This window comes from Hyperolius riggenbachi, chromosome 2 (assembly GCF_040937935.1).
Source record: "Hyperolius riggenbachi isolate aHypRig1 chromosome 2, aHypRig1.pri, whole genome shotgun sequence".
Lineage (NCBI taxonomy): Eukaryota > Metazoa > Chordata > Amphibia > Anura > Hyperoliidae > Hyperolius > Hyperolius riggenbachi.
Window position 1 is genome coordinate 101,201,029 of NC_090647.1, and position 22,925 is coordinate 101,223,953.

A 22,925-nucleotide genomic window follows, 5' to 3' on the forward strand; every position below is an offset into this window, starting at 1 on the left:
ATGCCCTATGCAACCCCCTCTTCCATGTTTAGCATTCATGCACAGCTTCCTCCTTTAGTTCTATACAGGTCCCTTGAGCATCCGCTCTCTATTTCAATGTGTTGCTTCTTATTTACAGCCTCAGTATTTCAATCCCTCTTCCATGTCTAGCCGCCCCTTGGCTAGCTGCCGCCCAAGGCTCGGGCCCTGGTGGCCTTTTCAGAAATCTTGCCCTGGTCTTAGATGTTTGCCTGATGAGCTGAGTTTTCAGTTTGTGCCTAATGATAAGTGTGGGTAAGGGACAAACAGATTGTGTAAAGGAGTTCCAGAGAAGAGGCAACATTCAAGAGAAGCCTATAATTCGAGAATGAGAGGTTTTGACTAGAGAGAGAAAGACTGGAGATTTTGTGCATGGTGGTATCTGGACAGTTTTGTCTATATTAAGTTCTAAAAAGCAGGGGGGCATGCCGGGCTGGCGCTACCATAAAGGCAAAGGAGGCAGCTGCCCCAGGGCCCCAGAGCTTGTAGGGGCCCCCAGTGGCTACAAGAGGAGAAAAAAAAATTCAAATCGGCCTTATATTTTTTGAGAAAATCGATTTTAAAGTTTCAAAGGAAAAAAAATACACATTTAAAAACCTGCCGACTTTAATGGTTAATAGCAAATTCACCTTAAATGCTAGGAACCCTAAATTTGCAGGATATGTTAAGGAGATCATTAGGAATGAGAGAAACAAACTATTTTTCAAAAAGACCTTATAGTTTTTGAGAAAATCGATTTTAAAGTTTCGAAGGAAAAAAGTATACTTTTAAATGCTTTTTCCTATTTTCCCAATTTTTTTTTTTTTTATGTTTAGAGTGTGGGAATTTTTTTTTTTAAATTGTGGGGTCCCCCCTCCTGAAACTTTTTAACCCCTTGTCCCCCATGCAGGCTGGGATAGCCAGAATGTGGAGCTCCGACTGATTGGGACTTCACACCCTGACTATACCAGCTGCAAAAAAGGTCCCCTAATGCCGATTTTTGTTCCGGGGAATATGTTGGGGGGGCCCCCCAGGTTTATTTTGCCCTTGGGCCCCATTGTTGCTTAAACCGGCCCTGGGGGCATGAAGGAGGAGATAGCAATGAGAAAGCCTTGGACACGAGTTGTTGGTAGTTAAATCCGTGGTTGTTGATTGTTGACCATTGTTTATGTTTTTAGGAGCTTGGTACGGAATCCCTTGGATACTGCACAGATTTCCAGGCTGTCCCAGGATGTGGCATTAGCTGCAAAGTGAACAATGTGGAAAGCGTCCTGCAGAAAAGCGAAGAAGGTCTGAATGAGCAGAATGTTTATATGAGTGGATCTGGCCGTCCACAAGATGGCAGCAGCTTGATCATTACACCGGAGTTACAAGGTATGTCTGGATCTTCTTTCATATGTGAACTATTTACTAGAATTATAGTATGCAGCTGTAATCCCACTATACTTGTTTGTGTAGAAGGAATTTTTATTTTAGATGGTGAAAGGCTGCACTGGAGGGACATGGTGGTATATTCACAAAGGAACAGTAAACTTAACGTGTGCAGACAGCACATGGATAGATTAGCTGCGTTTTTGTAGAAATTGCATAACTCGCTTTATACATGTAACAGATGCGTCGTTCAACAATTTCTGTAACTCGCTATGTAAACTGCCTAAATGCTTAGATACTTAATGTACACTGTCTGCACAAGTTAAATGAACCGCAAAGAGAAACTCCGACCAAGAATTGAACTTTATCCCAATCAGTAGCTGATACCCCCTTTTACATGAGAAATCTATTCCTTTTCACAAACAGACCATCAGGGGGCGCTGTATGACTGATATTGTGGTGAAACCCCTCCCACAAATAAATTCTGAGTACGTACTCTTGGCAGTTTCCTGTCTGTGAACCCTGTTGCATTGTGGGAAATAGCTGTTTACAGCTGTTTCCAACTGTCAAAACAGCAAGCAGCAGCTACATCACCTGCCAGCAGTAAAAATGTCACCATGTGATAAATGTCAGAATATAAATCAGGGATTTAAAATATTTTACAATGGGCAAACATTGACTAAATCATTTATACATAATTATTGTAAAAACGAAGCACTTTTTTATTACATTATTTTCACTGGAGTTCCTCTTTAAGTGAGGGACAGAAGCTGATTTTTATTTGCCTGGGGCTTCTTCTACCCTGTGTAGTCCTTCAGGCCCGTTGTTGTCCTCCCAGTCCTCTGCATTGTGCCGCTGTACCCCTGTGAAAGCTGGACCAGTCGCGGGCTACTGCGCATGTGCTGAGCACTCCTGGGTATGGGAGCACAATCGAGGAGGCATGCTCGGTTGGGACTGTTTATTGTTCTTTCGTGAATAGACCCCATGTGATGTCTCCTAACAATTAAATTGCATAGCTGCAACTCTTTATACCAAAAAAAAAAAAAACAGCAAACCCAAGTTTAGCCCGTATACCGTTTTGGTATTGCTAGCTCTAAATCCCATTTAAAAGAGCGTCCACCAAGGTTAATAAAAAGGCAATCTCTTTAATTCCACTCATGGCTAACACGGTCCAACACTCTACTGCTTTAAATCCATTCTATATATTATGAAGCCTTATTTCAGTTTGCTTATCTGTAAAACATGTGCATGTAAAACACAGTTATTCCACAGGGTTCCTAAAGCCATCCATACACGGGTCAATGATGGCACGATATGGCAAGCTTAGCAATCCCTATGTGATCGGAATTACATTGTGTAGTCACGCGTAAGGCCTAAAATGAATATTTAATAAGTATTATCCAGTAATGATGACGGACAGTAACTGTTGGAAGTGCGTTTCTGTGACCTGCAGGTGCCAGCGCTCCCCAACCTCACATTGTGCTGATTGGGAATAGAGAGTGGATGAGACGCAATGGCCTGCATATTTCCATCGATGTGGATGAAGCTATGACCAGCCATGAGCTGAAGGGGCAGACGTCTGTGCTGGTTGCCATAGACGGTAATGTATTGCATCTTCATCTATCACCCTATTAGCCAGTATATATTCTTACACTGTAGTGCAGATTGTAGGTTATACCTTCAAGCATTGTAGAAAATCAACACGGTCATTAAAGAAAACCTGTACTGAAAAAAGTTCCCCTGGGGGGTACTCACCTCAGTAGGGGAAAGCCTCTGGACCCTATCGAGGCTTCCCCCGTCCTCCTGTGTCCCACGGCGGTCTGGTTGCAGCCCCCGGAACGCACAGGCGACAAATCCGACAGCATGTGCAATATTTACCTTTTCGGGCTCCAGCGGGGGCGCTGCTGCAGCTCTTCTGACGGAGATAGACGAAAATAGCCGATCTCCGTCAGGTCCGCTCTACTGCGCAGGCTATGTTCGCCTATCTCCGTGGGAAGAGCGGATACTGCGCCTGTGCTGGAGCCAAAAGGTAAATATTTACATTGCCGCCTCTCCAGGAGGATTTTCTCCGCCGTCGTGGGACAGAGGAGGATGGGGGAAGCCTCAATAGGATCCGGAGGCTTCCCCCACCCGAGGTGAGTACCCCCCAGGGGAGTTTTTTTCATTACAGATTTTCTTTTAAGGTTTATTCTGTACATACCTGGTTAATGATGTGTTACATCATTTATAGTTATAAGTATTAGTGTTTACATAGGTTTTGTTTTTTTACTAAAGTATCCATAGAATTCAGAAAAAATTGCATCCTTAAAGGACAACTGACTTGAGAGGAATATGCCATATTTATTTCCTTTTAAACCATGCACATTACCTGGCCTTCCTGCTCATCCTCTACCTCCAAATACTTTTAGCCAAAGACCCGGAACAAACATTCAGATCAGCTGTTTCTGACAGGATTAGCTTCATGCTTGTTTCTGGTGTGATTCAGATACTACTGCAGCCAAAGAGATCAGCCGAATGCCAGACAACTGGTATTGTTTAAAAGGAAATAAATATGGCAGCCTCCATATCACTCTCAGGTCAGTTGTCCTTAAAAATTAGCCATACTTGGGTCAATATTGTGTTGATATTTTCATATTAGTAATCTCTTGACCTGAGCGTACTTGATTGATAAAGTTCTTATCAGTTTTGGACAGTATATTGATGGTAAGGCTGACTGGGTGCGGTGTTACATTTCCCTGGGCAGGTGAGATAAGCAGGGCTGCTAAAACATGGCTAGCCCCTGTACTCCTGCCCCTGGGGTGAGGCAGATATCTGTCCAACCCCTTATTGTTAAGGGCCAAATAAGATATTCCTCAATAAGTACCCCCCATACTATTATTATTTGGGCAAGGGTGCCCTTCAACAGTGGTTAAGCATTTTAAACACCCCCCCTCCCCCCCATTGCATGGAACTCCCCAATGCTGAATGGTGCGGTAGTCTAGTTAAGGTTCAGGAAGGGTTACATAGTTACATAGTTATTTTGGTTGAAAAAAGACATACGTCCATCGAGTTCAACCAGTACAAAGTACAACTCCAGCCCGTCCCCCACATACCCCTGTTGATCCAGAGGAAGGCGAAAAAAAACCCACAAGGCATGGTCCAATTAGCCCCAAAAGGGAAAAATTCCTTCCTGACTCCAGATGGCAATCAGATAAAATCCCTGGATCAACATCATTAGGCATAACCTAGTAATTGTAGCCATGGATGTCTTTCAACGCAAGGAAAGCATCTAAGCCCCCTTTAAATGCAGGTATAGAGTTTGCCATAACGACTTCCTGTGGCAATGCATTCCACATCTTAATCACTCTTACTGTAAAGAACCCTTTCCTAAATAAATGGCTAAAACGTTTTTCCTCCATGCGCAGATCATGTCCTCTAGTCCTTTGTGAAGGCCTAGGGACAAAAAGCTCATCCGCCAAGCTATTATATTGCCCTCTGATGTATTTATACATGTTAATTAGATCTCCTCTAAGGTGTCTTTTCTCTAGACTAAATAAACCCAGTTTATCTAACCTTTCTTGGTAAGTGAGACCTTCCATCCCACGTATCAATTTTGTTGCTCGTCTCTGCACCTGCTCTAAAACTGCAATATCTTTTTTGTAATGTGGTGCCCAGAACTGAATAGCACACTTGCTTCCATCCCTTTCTTAGCCACCTTGTTTGTAGCATAAAAAATCTGGCTTATTAAGATGAACTCCCTACGTGTCTGAGGATTTGTGTGTGATTTTGGTGACCACATATTTCTGCCTGTACTGATTTATAATTTAACAATGGAAATTGTCCCCCGGTAACTTCAATAGTCCATTCACATAATTGTATGGACATAATGACTTTGGGACCAATGACTGCATAACACTTGCATGAAGAGGGTACTGTGCTAGCGGGGACAACGCTTACACCTTTCAGTCAGATTTTTGCTAAAACGTGATTGAACTTGTGTGAGGAAAAGTCAGGGCCGGATTTACCATAAGGTACTGTAGGCACGTGCCTACAGGCGCCTGATGATGGAAAGGCTGCTCACTCCCCTCCCCTAGTGCCGCCCTCCCTCCTTCCCTATGCAGAGTCCTGATGAGAGTAGAAATGAGAGGTTACTGACCCTGCTCTCTGCATTCCACTAAGATCTCCCTTCAGTCAGACGCACCACTAGCTACTTAATACTGAGGTTCCTCTAGCCACCTAATACTTGGGAGCACCTCTAGCTACTTACTACTGAGGGTACTTCTGGCTACCTAATACTAAGAGGCACCTGTAGCTGCCTCTGACGGGCAAGGGAAATAAGGGAGAATTGACAGCTGGCACAGCCAGCACATTTGTGGTGAGGTTTGTTGGGGCTTGTAGGTTCATGGAGGACGAAGTCTAAGGTGCCAGGACATCTGTGCCTATAGGCTCCTGTGAGGTAAATCCGGGCCTGGGAAAAGTGGTGAGGCACTATTACCTGGTGAAATAGCGGTTTCCTCCATTTGTTATTACACTGTTCTGTGGTGATTAGGTGATCTCTCATTAGCTGTATAACAATCTCTGCTTCCACATACAGGTGCATTGAGTGGAATGATTGCCATCGCAGACACTGTGAAGCAGGAAGCTGCTCTCGCTGTGCACACATTAAAGTCTATGGGAGTGGATGTGGTACTCATTACTGGGGATAACAGGAAGACGGCAAAAGCTATTGCTACTCAGGTACTGTCACCTCACACACAGCTGTGCGGGAATATCTGTTCCCTTTCAGGATCTCTGCACATTGCTTCACCTAAAGCACAAAAATACAATTATTTAAAGAGGAACTGTAGTAAAAATAACGTAATGAATACATTTGCTTATTTCTTTACAATATTCATTTATAAATGATTTAGTGTTTTTGCTCTTTGCAAAATTTTTCTTCTCACTGAGTATGTTCTGACATTTATCTGAGGTGGGGACCTCTTTAGTCCTGTCAGGTGATCTCTGCAGAATGTTTGGTTACAGAGAGTTCGGAAGCCAGTAAAAAATATACCTCGTCTCCAAGAATGCTCTGGGGGAAGAGTTCCGCATTGCTAATCAGCCTAGCTAATCATCAATAGGAGGGCAGGGCTATATAGTAATAAACAGCAATATATACATAAAGGAAGTGTATCTGATGCTGAAACCAGGGAAATTACCCTAAAAGTGGGTATCCTGAATAATTTACTGCATTCTTCTGTTTGTCCCTACTAAGTCTGCACTATTCCTTAACTTCCTGAGCTCACTCACCCAAACAAACCATGGAGCTGGAGTCCCATAACTTTGTGGAAACACTACGTTTTTGCTGTTCAGCCTGTAATCACATGACTAGGCTCCTCTGTCACCCTCCCCCAGTGTTGCCAACTCATCCCTTTAATTACTGACACATCTAACTTATACAGGTTCTGGGGCTACTTGCACATAATCAGTGCCTTAATTGCATCTACCTAGCCACAAAACCTGTATAATTCATATGTGTCAGTAATTAAAGGGGTGAGTTGGCAACACTGCCCTCCCATCAGGAGACAGGGTGCAATGATAACACAAACCATATTACAGTACTGAACAATTTCAAATTAGTCACACTTTTGTATAGCGTGACAGATGTTCAACAGCAGAGGAGATCACACACTTCACATAACTAGGGCTCTCAATCTAATGTCTCTTAGTCAGATATTAGGATCAGTTTTGGGGATGTCAGCATATCTTAAGGAACTCAAGGCGAACCTAAAGGAAAAATTTAGATACTAACTTACCTAAAAAGAGGACAGCTCCTGGATCTAGCAGGGGCTTCTCACGTGTTCCTGGGACCACCGCCGCTGCCCAGGAACCTTTTGAAGATCCTGACAGCACTGCTCTTCATGCATGAGGTAAGTTGTGCTGCACCTGCGCGAGTATGGCCGCGCCTGCCCAGTAGTCAACAAGCAACTCTGGCTTACTGCACAGGCGCGGTCTTACTGGTGCCGGCGCAGTACAGCCCCGGTAATGCATGAAAAGGAGTGTGACCACAAAGCATATCTGACAAGCTCTTGTTGGATAAGTTCCAGGGGCCCAAGTGCGGCAACTGTGGGGGCCAGGAGGATGTTGGATCCTCAGGATCTAGAGACTTCCCTCTTCTTAGGTAAGAATCTAATTTTATTTTTACCTTCCCTCGCCTCGGGTACCTGTTAAGTATCCTGTTTTCAGCATCAGAATCTATCCTTATTTTTATATATTGCAATATATTGGTATGTAACCCAGCCCTTCCAGTGATGTTAAAGGGACACCTAAGTCACACTACAAAATGCAGTTCTACTTACCTAGGGCTTCTACTGGTCCCCAGCAGTTAGCCTTTGCCCGCGGCGCTACTCTAGGATTCTACGGTCCCCCGCCACTGCTCATTTTCGACTTCCACAACAACAGGCCACTGCGCCTGTGCGGACTGGGCCACGTGCATCTTAATTCGTGCTCCCAGCACCTGGAGCGTCCAGCGCAGTAGAGATTTTCTCGTACAGCGTCTGTGCAGGAAGCTCCCAGCGGAGTCAACGAAATCTAAACTGAGCCCCGGCTTGGGCACAGGCTGACTGCAGGGGGCCGGTAGAAGCCCCAGGTAAGTAAAACTGCATTTTGAACTCTGACGTCAGTATCCCTTTAAGCCTAGGCTATGGTGCCAAACAGCTTTCTGCCCCAGAGTACGCTAGGAGATAATGTACCTGCTCACACCACAAGAAAAAAAAAATGAAACATTCTACAGTACTACACCTTGCCAGTGGTAAAAATGTTGGCATCTCAGAATTGGTAGACATAGTAATTACAGTGACAGTTGTAACATGATGAACAAATGAATGGAAAATTCCAAGACAAAAAAAGGGGGGGGGAGAGTCTTGCCCTTGCAAGCTTACAAGCTAAGGGAATGGGGAGAAAACAAGAGGTGGGGTAGTATTCAATATTTACAGTATAGCTAGAGACAGTATGTTTTCAGTTATATTTAGTAAGTACAACTTGTCCAGAGGTGGAAACGTCTAAGTTAGAGCTTATGCTTGTTGGAGAAAGTGAGTTTTGAGGGAGAAGCACTTAAAGAGACTCTGAAGTCTCATAAAATTCAGCTTTTTATTGCAAAAATGTCTTTAACATTATAGCCCTAACTAAAACGCTGCATCCCCGCAGCTGTAATCTAACTAAATCCCCCCAAACTCCCCGGGGGGCAATCTGGGCAGCGCTTTCATGAGATGCAGAGCTCTCAGCTACAGCTCTGCCTCTCCACACGTCTTGTCAGCGCCGGATCGCCGCCTCCGCCCGCCTCTCTCAGTCTTCCTTCAGTGAGAGGGGCGGGGGAGAGGCGGAGATACGCGCAGATTGACGCGTAAGGAGGCAGAGCTGCGGCTGAAAGCTCTGCCTCCTTCAGCAGCAAAAATAAACGACCAAGAAAGTCGTGGATTTTGCGGGGGAGAGGGAGGGTGGAGTTAGGGGGGATTTAGTTAGATTTCAGCCATGGGGATGCAGCGTTTTAGTTAGGGCTATAATGTTAAAGACATTTTTGCAATAAAAAGCTGAATTTTATGACTTCAAGTTCAGAGTCTCTTTAAGGGCCCTTTCACACTGTGGCAGTGCGGTGCAGCAAATTGACCCACTCCCACCGCAGGGCAGTTTAAGTCTGTGGCGAAAGTCACTTCACCTGCCTCGCGGTGCACCGGAAGTGCTGAGTCTGACGTGCTTCCAAAACTACATTACCGCGCGGATCTGCATCAGACTGGAAGTCATGTAAGTATCTGGCGACGCATTGTTTACAAAAAAGTTGGCGACAGTGGTGCTTTGCATGCGCGGAAGCATATATTTAACAATACGCTTCTGCGTTCCAAAAACAGGAAGTGAAAGCAAGCGCGCGTCACTTCCTGTTTGGCTGGATGTCTAAAAGGGAATACCGCGTAGTAACGTGGTATTCCCTGAAGGCCTGTTTTTGACAGGCTCGCCACAACGCTGCCGCCAAGTTACAGTGTGAAATGTCTAGATTTCAAAGGTAGGAGAGTGACAGCTGTGTTTTGGAAGGAGATTCTAGAGGAGTGAGAAACATGAGAAGTCTTGTACACATGAATGTAAGGAGGTGATTCTAGAGGACAGAAGAAGGTCATGTACAGATCTGAAGTTGTGGTTAGAGTGGTATCTGGAAATATACACCCATAGTCACTGTACCACCCCATCTGCTAAGTGTTTACAACATGTTGTTGTTGTTTTTTAATATAATATTTGTATTCTGTGGTTTATGGCAGGTTGGGATCAGCAAGGTGTTTGCAGAAGTGCTCCCATCACACAAGGTGGCCAAGGTCCAGGAACTACAGAACGAGGGGAAACGAGTGGCCATGGTTGGTGATGGCGTCAATGACTCCCCAGCATTGGCCAGAGCGGATATTGGCATCGCCATTGGAACTGGAACCGACGTGGCCATTGAAGCCGCAGACATTGTTCTTATCAGAGTATGTCCTTGTTTCATTCTTTACTCTTATCCAGTTGCACAGATGTCAGGAGAGAACCCCAATACGAGCATAAAGTATGAAGAGAAATTCAGGTTTCATGTTTAAAAGGAACCCGAGGTGTGAGACCTTTGGAAGCTGCCATATTTATTCCCTTTTCAACAATACCAATTGCCTGCCTGTCCTGCTGATTTTTCTGGCATTAGTAGTGTCTGAAGCACACACCTGAAACAAACATGCAGCTTATCTTGTATTATTTGTCATAGACCTCTGCATGCTTGTTCAGGGTCCATGGCTCAGGCTCCGTTCACATTGCACACGTTGCCGTCCGTGTTTCGGCAATGCGTGTGGGAGGCTGAAACGAGCAACATCAGAAGTGCATGGACTGATGTTCACACTGCATGCATTCCGGACCAGTGCAGTCTGCGAACGCATGCTGCGCACTTTTTAACAAAACGCGTGGCTGAAACATTTAGTATAGTGAATGGGATCAGCCACGCGTCGCATGCAAACGCAGATAGCGTGCGTTCCGATCGCACAGCCATCCGTGTTTGATAATGTGAACGTGGCCTTAAAGTATTAGAGGCTGAGGATCAGCAGGACAGCCAGGCAATGTGCATGGTTTAAAAGGAAACAAACATGTCAGCCTCCATATCCCTCTCATCTTGGGTTCCCTCTAATTATTTTAATGATTTACAGGTGGACAGACAAGATCTACCATACTCTTTAGGATACCAATGTGCGCTGCCTGTGCTCAGGGTCTACGCTATAATGCAGGCAAAGGGGGCATTTGCCCCAGGGCCCCAGAGTTTGAAGTGTCCCCATCAACCTTCTTTGTTGTAGCCGTGGCAGGTATGGAGTTGCGTCATGGGAGATGGACTGGGCACTAGACGGTAGGCAGGGGAGTGCAGGCAGGCAGGGAAACATACATTAGCTGGATTCATCCTGCAGTTGATACTGCCTCTTGAACCGGCAACTCATGGCCATTGTTCCCTGGACAGCCACAGAGGTGCTCTCCCTTTGATGCAGGCATGTTACGTCACGTCAATGTGTACATGCCTGCAAGGAAAGAAGAGACTCCGTGCTGTAGCTGGGGATAGCGGGAGGATGGAATGAGCGTAGGTGATATTTTGCTCTGATGTGCTCTGCTGCCTGGATGCAAATAGTATATGCAATGGGGGGGCGGGAGGAGAAAAGACAGCCGCCAGCCTCTGCTGCTATTATGTTGGGACCACTTTGCCTGGCCAGCACTGGGAATATATAACACTACGCTATAATATGGAAGGAGAGCCACTCGGTATGAGTGCGTACACAACTCGCCTACATGGGAGAATATTTGCAAACAACCTAGGTACTTAAAATCTGTATAGAAGCAATGTCTCAATGTGCTTACTGCATAATTTATTCAGGCTGCAGCCACACAAGTACCAAAATATCAAAAGGTTAAAGAACGGCTGACCTTGTTTATAAATAAAATGATTTTAATGTTTTGGGTTTTTTTATTAGCTGTGGTGTGACATAAGAGTCATGGCACTTTCCTCCCACTTTAGCGCTCCCTGTCCATCATTCTGCTCAGCCGTGGAGCAGAGCTGGATGATGGGCAGGGAGGAAGTGTCAGTATTTCCTCCTCTCTGCCCGTCTTAAGGAACACCCCCCTCCACTCGCCGCTATTAGTTCCTATGTGCACAGCGCACTGGGGAGCTGCGCAGTGTGACATCTTTGTCGTTCTGAGCTAAATTACTTCGCCGTGCAGATAGGAACTAATAGCAGTGAGTAGAGGGGGTGTTCCTGATGATGGGCAGAGAGGAGGAAGTACTGACACTTCCTCCCCGCCCATCATCGACGTTCTGCTCCAGTCAAATACTTTGGCTGTACAGACCGGGGGGGGGGGGGGGGTCTAGGGGGGCTAAAGCAGGAGGAAAGTGCTGTGATTTATGCCACAGCAACAGCACAGCTAATAAAAAAACATGAATAGTATGCTATTTAATAGAGAGGTCAGGGGTACTTTAAAAACACACGTGATAAAATCCAAACTCCTGAATCAGTGAGAGGATTGGGGGGGGGGGGGGGTGGCTTGTGTCATGTAGGGGAGTCCTCTTGTTGTTTTCTGCCCCGGGGCCCCAAAGAAACACATGTTCCTGTTCATTAAACCCGATGTGTAAGTTCTGCCGTGTTTGACGGGGCATACTCATATGTCCTAATTGTGTTACAGAGACACAAACTGCACGCGTATGTACATCCAGTCTGAGTTAAGTAGTTAAACTGAGCTCGCACTGGGGGAATTGTTCTTCAACACAATTCCTTTAGGCCCCTTTTACACGTAAACACTTTTTTTGCGTTGCATTAACCTTCCTGCACGCAGGGTAACGCAACAGCAAATAAAGTGTATGGGGCCCGGTACACTATCTGTGCTGGAAGTATCCGATTCACCGCCGACCCGCTGCAAAGTCAACAGTGAATTACTGTGCAACTTCCGCTGGGACGCAGTGTCAATTGAATGCATTGAAGCCAATGCGCAATGCAAAAACTGAAAATCTGTTGGAGTTGTGCATGTGTGGAACTACGTAAATATAACAGGGAAGCCGGGAATACCAGTGACGTACTTCCTGTCCAGCATGCGGGGGGGGGGGGGGGGGTGGCATTTGAATCTCTGGATTTGTTTTGCGTTGTGAGGGGGGAAGACGCAGTGCGATCCTCAGGGCCCTTTCACATTGTGGCGGGGCAGTGTGGCTACCACAGCCTAATGAAAATCTATGGTAGAGTTCATACCCCCCACATTGCAGTACTCCGTGCCAGAAGTTCCCTACTTAACGCCCTTCAATACCTATGTTACCGTGCGGCTCCTGCGGCAATCTGTGTTGGTCCGGAAGTCTTGTAAGTCTACGGTAATGCGTGGACTTTTAAAAAACCTGCCGCAATTATCTGCGTCGCACATGCATGGAAGCGTATTTTACAAATATGCTTCAGTGCACGTCATCGATTGCCGAACAGGAAGTGAGCGTCACTTCCTGCTTGACCGATGCCAGATGGGGGATACCGCATCGTAACACGGTATTCCCTGAAGACCTGTTTCTGCCGGTGCGCCTGCCGCACCACCAATATGCAGTGTGAAACCGGCCTCAAGTGCAAAACCGGCCTTATTATTGCAGTATCATTGTACACATGGTTTACAAAATCCAAACTGGACTTTTATGCTCTGAATTCTTCACTCGAGTTTTGCTATGTGTATTATATTGGATTAATAAAGGAATTTTATTAAGTAGCAATTGCCCGAGTGAGAGATATTACTTTGAATAATATCTTTTATTGGCCAACTGAGAAGATTAGAATTACACGCTTTCAAACCCACTGAGGTCTCTTCATCAGGCCTGGAGTATGAAAGGCCCTGAGCTTTTATGCAAGCTTGCAATAGTAATATACTCTGTTAACCAATAAAAATCTGTAATCTAACTTCTTTATGTTTCCCTGATACCATCCAGTACAAAACTAAAATGTGTTTTTCTTTACATTTCCATTGTGATAACTCCTTTGTGCTTATTCTGTTTTGCAGAATGATTTGTTAGACGTGGTTGCCAGTATTCACTTGTCAAAGAGGACAGTGATGAGGATAAGGATTAACTTCATATTTGCACTGATATACAATCTCCTTGGCATTCCCATTGCAGCAGGTACAAGTGATATCATAAGTAATGGCTATTTGCATAGATACAGCCCAGATATAATGTATACTATATATATATGTTACGTCCAGAACCCGAAGTTTGGCCACTTCTAGTTCTGGCCGGCCACTTCGGGTTCTGGCCGGCCAATGTGCGAAGTGGCCGCTGCGCTGCGGCCAATGTGAGAAATGGAATGATTCATGTAACATTAATGCTTTTGCTCTGCCTCTCTCTCCTCCCCCGCCTCTCTCACCTTCCCTTATTATGGGCAGCACGCGTGTCCCCTCCAGAGTTGTTCGTGGCGCCAGGAAAGCAGAGCGGGGAGGCTGCAGACATCGCTTCTGCCAGCACCCGCTCTGCAGGAACGGCAGGATTCCCTGGCACGACGAACGACTCTGGAGGGGGACACGAGTGCTGCCCATAATAAGAGAAGGAGAGAGAGGCGGGGGGGGGGGGGGGGGAGGAGAGAGAGGCAGAGCAAAAGCCGGCGGCTTCTTCTGTTACATTGCCGCCTGCTTAATTTCGTTAAATTAACTAAGTTGCAATACATTTGGCCGCTGCGCTGGGGCCAGCAGATACATTAATGTTACATAAATCATTCCATTTCTCACATTGGCCGCAGCGCAGCGACCACTTCGCACATTAGCCGGTCAGAACTAGAAGTGGCCAAACTTCGGGTTCTGGCCGTAACATATGTATAAAACATATGTTTCGGTCTACAAGATGCACCTAGGTTTAGGGGGAAAAAAAACAGAGGTAAAAAAATATACCAAACCTGGTGTGTCTGTGGTGCAGGGACACCAAGGGGACTTTTTCCTGTCCCCTTGGTGTCATCCTCTGTGTCCTCCATCATGTCCCCTTGGTGTCCTGCTCCACTCCCCGTGTTTGTTTTAAGTAGCTGCAACAGCCGCTTGTATCACTCACCTGACATGAGGGTGCCCAAGGCGATTAGCGGCTTCTCCTCTCTTACTCCTCCCACCTAGTGCCGGTCGCGTGCGTAATGACGTGACTAGGAAGTGCCGGCACTGGGGGGAAGGAGTGAAGAAGAGAGGAAAAGCAGCTAATCGCCACGGACACCCTTGGGTCAGGTGAGTGATGCACCCGGCTGCCGCGCGAGAGAGAGAAAAGTCCAGTAAGTGGTAACTTATGCTGGGAACACACAATACGTCTTTCCCGTTCGATTCTCCACTCGATCAATTTTTCCACAATTTTTCCACTGGATTCTCTTATCTTCCACTCGTTTGTCTTATCTTTTCCCATTCACTTCTATGAGGAATTGAGCGGTAAAACGATCGAGAGGAATATCGGACATGACGGAATTTATCAATCAAACGCATCTATCTAATGAAAAAACGTAACGAGTTCCCAGCATAGGTTGGTCAATGAGATGCAAATGATTCTGAGTTGATACAAGATTCTCCAAATTTCGCATGCCAATTCATGCAGCTTAAAAATGCACCAATGAAATCCCACCAAGCTAGATTTCCAATTGGTTTGTTTTCAAGCTGTATTAATCCCATTACTAACAGATGGTGGTGACAAAGGAAGTAAAGGGAATTCCTTTAAGCAGTAGAAATAAATAGAAGCATGTCAGAAGTTCTCTATTCTGTTCCTCACTAAAATAAGTTTTGATAGGTTCCAATTTATATTCCTATATGAAGTACTTGATATGTTCTTGTGTATGCTTTATATGCTGCGCTATTATAATCTGCACATACCTTTACAGTACATCCAAGTATTCTTGTGTGCTATTGCTGGAGGCATTGATGTTTCTTATAGTCTTTCTCATTTTTCCATCTCATTACAAGGTGTCTTCCTGCCTCTTGGGCTGGTGTTACAGCCATGGATGGGATCAGCAGCAATGGCAGCCTCCTCTGTTTCTGTGGTTTTATCATCCCTACAACTGAAGTGGTGAGTTGTTGGCTGGAATTTGTTCCATTATATATTGACTCTCCTACTAACGTCACATTCCCTTGCAGTTAGGACTAATTCATTTACAGCATTGGGTGCATTAGTTATTACAGGCTGCAAAACTTTTAGAGAAGGTTTATTATTATTTTTGTTTATAATAAACAAAGGATGCTAAACAATGCGTCACCAAGAAACAAAAGAACAGTAATCCAGATACAAACACACACCGTAGAGGGCAACATCAGTACGTAGAATTCAGCCAGATAATCGAGAACTCATAAGTGTCCATTAAAAGCGAAATAACAAGTATCACAGACAGTTCAGCATAAACCGCAAAAATATAGGCATCTATACAGATTAATGTAATTACATTTGCAAGTCTTGAATAGCAATGTTTATATCGAGATTCAGAATAGTCATTTCAGATGCATCTACCCACACTGTCCACATTTTTAAAACTTATCAGGCTGATTCCGAGACTAATATGTTAGGGCCTGTTCACACTATATGCGTTCCTAGCCGTTTTCAGGGAACGCGTACTGGTACCAAAAACGCATAGAAACGGCTCCTAATGCTTTTGAATGGGCTAGTTCACATGTATGCGTATGAGACGCATACGTTTCTCATCCGCATTGCTGCACGCAGTTCTGTGCGATACGCATAGAAACGGACGCAATGAAAGTCTATGGACGCGTATCAAAAACGCGTACTATTGCGTTTTTAGCGTCCGTTTTCCTCTGCGGTTCCCATAATTCTTTTTTTTCCCCTGGGTCACGTGTTTGTGCAAAACGCAATAGAAAACGCATTCAAACGCAAGAAAAACGCATGCGTTTTTCAACTTGCGTTTCTTTGAATTTATACGCGTGCTACAAACGCAGCAAGTATGAACAGGCCCTTAACGTATACTGTGGCAGGTTGTGTTCGGTGATACAGAGGGTCATCAGGTCAGCGGAAAGGATCATCGGGAACCAACTTCCTGCCCTGGACTCCCTCTATAGGGCCAGACTACGCACCAGAGCACTGAAGATTGCAAACGATCCCTCCCACCCTGGCCACCAGTTTTTCAGTCAACTCCCCGTGGGGCGGAGGTATCGGAGATATCGGTCCATCGCTACAAAGACCACGAGACACAAAAACAGCTTCTTCCCCTCAGCGGTAAATCTGCTGAACGCGATTAACTCTGCTCATGCTCTCCCCCCTTAGGCTGCCCTGCTCCTCCATGCGGACTTTAGGCATGTAACTCACCCGGTTAGGGAAAACAGTGGTTTATGGTTATGTTAGGTGATGAAGTGAGGGAAATTGTGGTTGATGGTTATGTTTATGTGGCTATGGTTATGTTTATGTGGCTATGGTTATGTTTGTGCAATGAAATGTTGTCTATTATGTTCTATGCCCTGATGTTTTTTATGTTTCTATGTATACGCTCTGCATCTGTCGTGCCAAGCCCAATTCCGGGCACAACCCAGTCGTGCTTGGCGAAATAAAAGCGATTCTGATTCTGATTCTGATTGTAGTGACCTTATGCTCAAGAATACCTGGGTAAACAGAGAGACCAGGAGCCCAATGGTGTAGCATCGTTAATAAATGGGAAGTTGTAATATTGGAGTTTTTAGGGAATAAAAAACTATTACCGCCAAAGGTATCTGGATACTGGATACTGGATCTGGATTATGAAAATACGAATGAGAGGTAATCTCTTACCTCTCCTAAACACAAAAACACCAGTAGTACTGGAAAAGTATATATTCAAAACACAAAACAGACAATACGTTTCCTGGGTACCAGCCTGCTTCCTCGGGTCAATACACAGTGAATAGGATCAGAGGCACCCATATCCTGTTCACCTTGCTGCAAGGCACTGTGTATTGACCTGAGAAAGCGAGCAAGTATCTGTAAAACTCGTTGTCTATTTTGTTCTTTGAATAAATACTTTTCTTGTACTACTGGTGTTTTTGTTGTCAGGAGAGGTAAGAGATAACCTGTCATTGTTATTTTAACTATTAGACGTTTATATATATTTTTACACTTGAGCGCCTCCATCCTTACGAGCATGTTGTGTAATGGTTTATGAAAGTCAGCCACATCATATGGTTACAAGTGTGAAAAACAATAAAAGCATACTCAATTGAAGCACTCAGACTTATAAAGGTGTTACAAAAAATATAAGGATAAGGGATTGAGGGAATTTGAGTCAAACCGACCACAATGGTTTTTATAAAAGTATCAAAAAAACCTTTTTATTATTCAAAAAAACATACAAACACTAACAAACATACATAGGTAAAAAAGAGAATTGCCAGGTGGCCACCCAGCTCCCCCCTAGACGCCGTCATGCGTACACCCCACTTATTCACAGGCTAAATAACACTGAGTGCAAAGAACTAATCTTATGTGACAGTCGTGACACCAAAAGGACTGTATCTTGCACAGCAGATGACAAATGGCTTAGTCCAGCAGCCTTAGAAATACGGAGATGTCCAGCAGGATAAACTGAAGCAGGATTCATACAATACAAACTATGTCCATAGATATGATAACTTTGTTGAATCACAGCAAAGAGTGATAAACTAGTGCATGCAGATAGCACAGAAGCAGGTTCACAGATATCAGATGCAGGCCAGCGTGCAGCATAATTCACAGACACTCTATGTAGAACAGCAGGAAGCCATCACAGCACATGGCAAGTTCATGCAGCAGCTCACAGCGAGGCAAATAATGCAAAGCAACATGCAGCAAAGAGTTCATGTAGCGGCCCACAGCAAAGCAGAATTAATGTTGTAAGATCTGTGTGCTATGCATCAGAGACCCGGAAGTCGGACTCAAGTAGAATGCTTGTTACTCAAGATGTAGCTGTATTGATGGTTCCTGTGTATGTTTGTTCATATGCATGAAATCCAGCCATGGGAGGCTACCAACCGAGTGGACCCCCAAAGTTCAGTGTATAGACACAATGAAATGTGTCAAAGTAAGTTCCGTCCAGGTGGTCGGTGGACCATGCAAAAATGAGGCAGAGTGCAGTTGCTGCAAAACAGCGTGCCGCCCGCAGCAGGGGGAGGAGAGGGCGAGTGGCAACCTCCGGATCACCACGCCGGGAGACCCGACATGTTTCACTGGGAAGCGGCCAGCTTTCTCAAGGGAGGCGTGGTTTATAAAGGTGTTAGTTATCTTAGAGATGCACTATACATAAGTCAGTAACGGGATTGCCTGTAAAACAGAGGTGGAGAGAAAGCAATGGTGATATGAGTCTAGGGCCCAGTCACGTATCCACCCTAGTGCTTCTTTAGGGCCCATTTCCACTAGCGTGAATTCGCATGCGTTTTTCGCATGCAAATTCGCATAGCAATACAAGTGAATGGGACTGTTTCCACTTGTCAGGATTCCTTTGCGGTTTTCTGTGCAGAAAAAATTCGCATGGCAGAGCCATCAGAATTTGCATGCTGCATACCGCCAGTGGCGTACCTAGGGCATTTGGCACCCGGTGCTGGGTATTAAAAGACACCCCCCCCCTTAAAAAATGGGCGTGGCCACAACCTGCGGCGTGCTTCGCGGCAAAAAATGGGCGTGGTCATGACCGGATGAGGGCGGAGCTAACTGTAATTTAAAGTATTAGCTAGTATAGTTGCCCCAGTATAGCTAGTAGTTTCCCCCAGTATAGTTGCCCCCAGTGAAGCTAGTATAGTTGCCCCCAGTGAAGCTAGTTGCCCCCAGTATAGCTAGTATAGTTGCCCCCAGTATAGCTGGTTTAGTTGCCCCAGTATAGCTGGTTTAGTTGCCCCAGTATAGCTAGTTTAGTTGCCCCCAGTATAGCTGCCCCCAGTATAGCTAGTATACCTGCCCTCAGTATAGCTAGTTTAGTTGCCCCCCAGTATAGCTAGTTTAGTTGCCCCCCAGTATAGCTAGTTTAGTTGCCCCCAGTATAGCTAGTTTAGTTGCCCCCAGTATAGCTGCCCCCAGTATAGCTAGTATACCTGCCCCCAGTATAGCTGCCCCCAGTATAGCTAGTATACCTGCCCCCAGTATAGCTAGTTTAGTTGCCCCCAGTATAGCTAGTTTAGTTGCCCCCAGTATAGCTGGTATAGTTGCCCCCAGTATAGCTAGTATAGTTGCCCCCAGTATAGCTGGTATAGTTGCCCCCAGTATAGCTGGTATAGTTGCCCCCAGTATAGCTGGTATAGTTGCCCCCAGTATAGATGGTATAGTTGCCCCCAGTATAGCTGGTATAGTTGCCCCCAGTATAGCTAGTTTAGTTGCCCCCAGTATAGCTAGTATAGTTGTCCCCCAGTATAGCTAGTTTAGTTGCCCCCCCAGTATAGCTAGTTTAGTTGCCCCCAGTATAGCTGCCCCCAGTATAGCTAGTATACCTGCCCCCAGTATAGCTGCCCCCAGTATAGCTAGTATACCTGCCCCCAGTATAGCTAGTTTAGTTGCCCCCAGTATAGCTGGTATAGTTGCCCCTAGTATAAGCTAGTATAGTTGCCCCCAGCTAGCCCCCAGTATAGCTGGTATAGTTGCCCCCAGTATAGCTGGTATAGTTGCCCCCAGTATAGCTGGTATAGTTGTCCCCAGTATAGCTGGTATAGTTGCCCCCAGTATAGCTAGTTTAGTTGCCCCCAGTATAGTTGCCCCCAGTATAGCTGGTATAGTTGCCCCCAGTATAGCTAGTTTAGTTGCCCCTAGTATAGCTGCCCCCAGTATAGCTGCCCCCAGTATAGCTGGTATAGTTGCCCTCAGTATAGCTAGTTTAGTTGCCCCCAGTATAGCTGGTATAGTTGCCCCCAGTATAGCTAGTTTAGTTGCCCCTAGTATAGCTGCCCCCAGTATAGCTGGTATAGTTGCCCCCAGTATAGCTGGTATAGTTTCCCCCAGTATAGCTGCCCCCAGTATAGCTAGTACAGTTCCCCCCCCCCAGTAAAGATGCCCAGGAGGGGGAGAAGCAACGCTAGAAGAAGGGGCAGTGGGGGCAGCGGTGGGGAGGGGGGAAATATCCCCCCCCCCTCCCTCACCTGGGACCCCTCCTTCTGCCTCTCTCTCCCCCTCCAGAATAGCTGCGACAAAGTGCGGGGCGGCCGGAGGCGTATAGACAATTACTCACCTAATCTCCGCGTTCACAGCGTCATGACGTTACAGGTCTCCGCCTCCAATGCCGCCCACTGTGCTTCCACTAATCAGGAAGCACAGTGGGCGGCATTGAAGACAGAGACCTGTGACGTCATGACGCTGCACTCCACGCTTGGAACGCGGAAATCAGGTGAGTAATTGTTCATACGCCTCCGGCCGCCCCGCACTTGTCGCCGCTATTCTGGAGGGGGAGAGAGGCAGAAGGAGGGGTCCCAGGTGAGGGAGGGGGGGGGATATTTCCCCCCTCCCCACCGCTGCCCCCACTGCCCCTCCTTCTAGCCCTGCTTCTCCCTCCTGCTGTGCTGCTGTGGGGGGTCGTTGTGACACCCCCCTGGGTGTCTGACACCCGGTGCGCCCCGCCCCCCTGCGCACTATGGTAGGGACGCCACTGCATACCGCTATGCGAATCGCATACAATGTATGCATTGAAACAATGGGAAAACACACCAGCACTGCCATGTTTAAATTCGTATACATCGTCATCCATGCGAATTCGCATAAAATTCGCATAAACCCGCATGCAAAATTTTTCCTGCGGCGATTCGCACTGCACAAGTGGAAATGCAGCCTCAGTGTAGTGATTGCAGCATTATTTGCATTCATCCTCTGATATTTTACATGGCTAACACCAGTTATACAGCACTTCTCATGTCATCCTAGCCTTGCCACTAACGCATCTCCTCTGTGTCTTTCCCTCAGCTACAACAAGCCAGACTCAGACCGATATGAGGCCCAGGCCCATGGCCACATGAAGCCACTCACCCCATCACAGATCAGTGTCCACATTGGGATGGATGACAGGAGAAGGAATATTCCTATAAGCTGGGACCAGATCAGCTACATCAGCCAACTGTCAACAAGCAAGCTGTCCCGACAGAACTCTGTCACAGGAGAGAAACAAGATAAATGCTCTCTTCTGCTCAATGACACTGATGAGGACCAGTACATGTGAAACAATGACAGCCATGTGGTGGATTATTGTTATTTATTGGATTTATATAGCGCAAACATATTACGCAGCTCTGGGCAATAAATAAGGTTACAGACAGTGATGATAGGGGTGACAGACAACACAATACAAGGAGCAAGCAGTAAGACTCATAACGCCAGATCATACACTGGAGTATTAGTCCACGAAATTCAAGTTCATGTTATTCTATGAGCACGAGTCAGGTATGATACACAAGGAGGGCCCTGCCAAAGGCTTACAGTCTAAAGGGAGGGGGTGGTGACACAATAGGAGGGGGGCTGCATTGAGAGGTTCTCGGCCGGGAGAGTTAGGGCATCCACAAAGTGGGATAGGGCTTCTTGAATAGGAGAGTTTTGAGGGTCTGTCTGAAGGCGCTGAAGGAGGGGCAAGCCTGGTAGGCCAAGAGAAAGAGCTCCACAGAATGGGGGCAGCTCTAATTAAGTCCTGGTGTAAAAGAACAAGCTGTCTTGCACTGCAGACATGCCAGGGGACAGCAAGTTAAAAATCTTTTTTTTTACCACATAGAGCAGCCGTTACAGATCAGTAAGCAAAAAAAACCAAAATGATTATACTTACCTATGACGGGGGAAGACTGAATCCTCCAGAGGTTTCCCATGTCCTTGTTGAGACCACAGCCTCTGCCCAGGCCCTTTTTTAATTTGTGGCTGTGCTCCCCTTCATGCAGAAGCGTGGTCATACTGTTTCTGTGCTAGTACAGCCGTGCCTGTTCAGTAGCATGGAGGCACGCGTGGATGAGTGGGTCAGTTTGTAAGTCAGGTGTTTCTACGTCGGGGACTATTTGTATCTAATTTTTGTTTTCATCCGCCTCAGATTCACTTTCAATTGCGATAAAACTCTTGATATAGCATTCAATAAAAATGTATTTTCCTACTTTTTTATCATCCATACAGTTACCATATTTGCTTTTGTGCTCAAGTAATATTGTCATTTTACAAATTACAAGTTCCCAAAGTACAGTTTATCTGCTCTGAAAGCTGCCATTGCATTTTATTGCGTAGCCGCTGTATTTGTATATTAAAATCTAGTGATCACTTCTCAGCTCTCTGCTTATACAGCAGAGAGAGTTCATTTTCAGCACAGCTAGGAATGTATACTAATTGTAGCAGACAAAGGAATGTAAACAAAAGATAATGTTATCACCTCTTCAGATGCCGTAGCAAGCTTTCCATTGAAGAAGAAAGAACTGTGTTTAACGGTTTTAATGCTGTTCTGCTACAATTTTTTTGTGGTAGTAGATTTTATGCTGTAAATAATCTTTTAGAGCAAAGACGAAATGTTTTAGTTTCATACCTCTTTAGGTAAACTGTGAATATAGGTTCATATTTCTTTCACTCTGTTAAGAAAACCCCTTTAATATGGTTATCTCCTTTCCAGTTATGTTCAGCTTTTCAGATTAAAGACAACATTCATCTTGAA

The 22,925-nt window shown here is 45.6% G+C and overlaps 1 protein-coding gene across 2 annotated transcripts in view; it reads left to right on the forward strand.

Annotated features, from left to right (window-relative positions):
- ATP7B (ATPase copper transporting beta) overlaps nucleotides 1-22,925 on the forward strand; it is a 164,105-nt gene extending 141,180 nt beyond the window's left edge. For both annotated transcript variants that reach the window (XM_068267125.1, XM_068267124.1), the window contains 7 exons: nucleotides 1,176-1,371; nucleotides 2,822-2,968; nucleotides 5,942-6,084; nucleotides 9,630-9,833; nucleotides 13,381-13,498; nucleotides 15,298-15,400; nucleotides 21,218-22,925. In XM_068267125.1, the coding sequence (XP_068123226.1) occupies nucleotides 1,176-1,371; nucleotides 2,822-2,968; nucleotides 5,942-6,084; nucleotides 9,630-9,833; nucleotides 13,381-13,498; nucleotides 15,298-15,400; nucleotides 21,218-21,470 (1,164 nt within the window). In that variant the 3' untranslated portion in view covers nucleotides 21,471-22,925. The remainder of the gene's footprint in view (nucleotides 1-1,175; nucleotides 1,372-2,821; nucleotides 2,969-5,941; nucleotides 6,085-9,629; nucleotides 9,834-13,380; nucleotides 13,499-15,297; nucleotides 15,401-21,217) is intronic.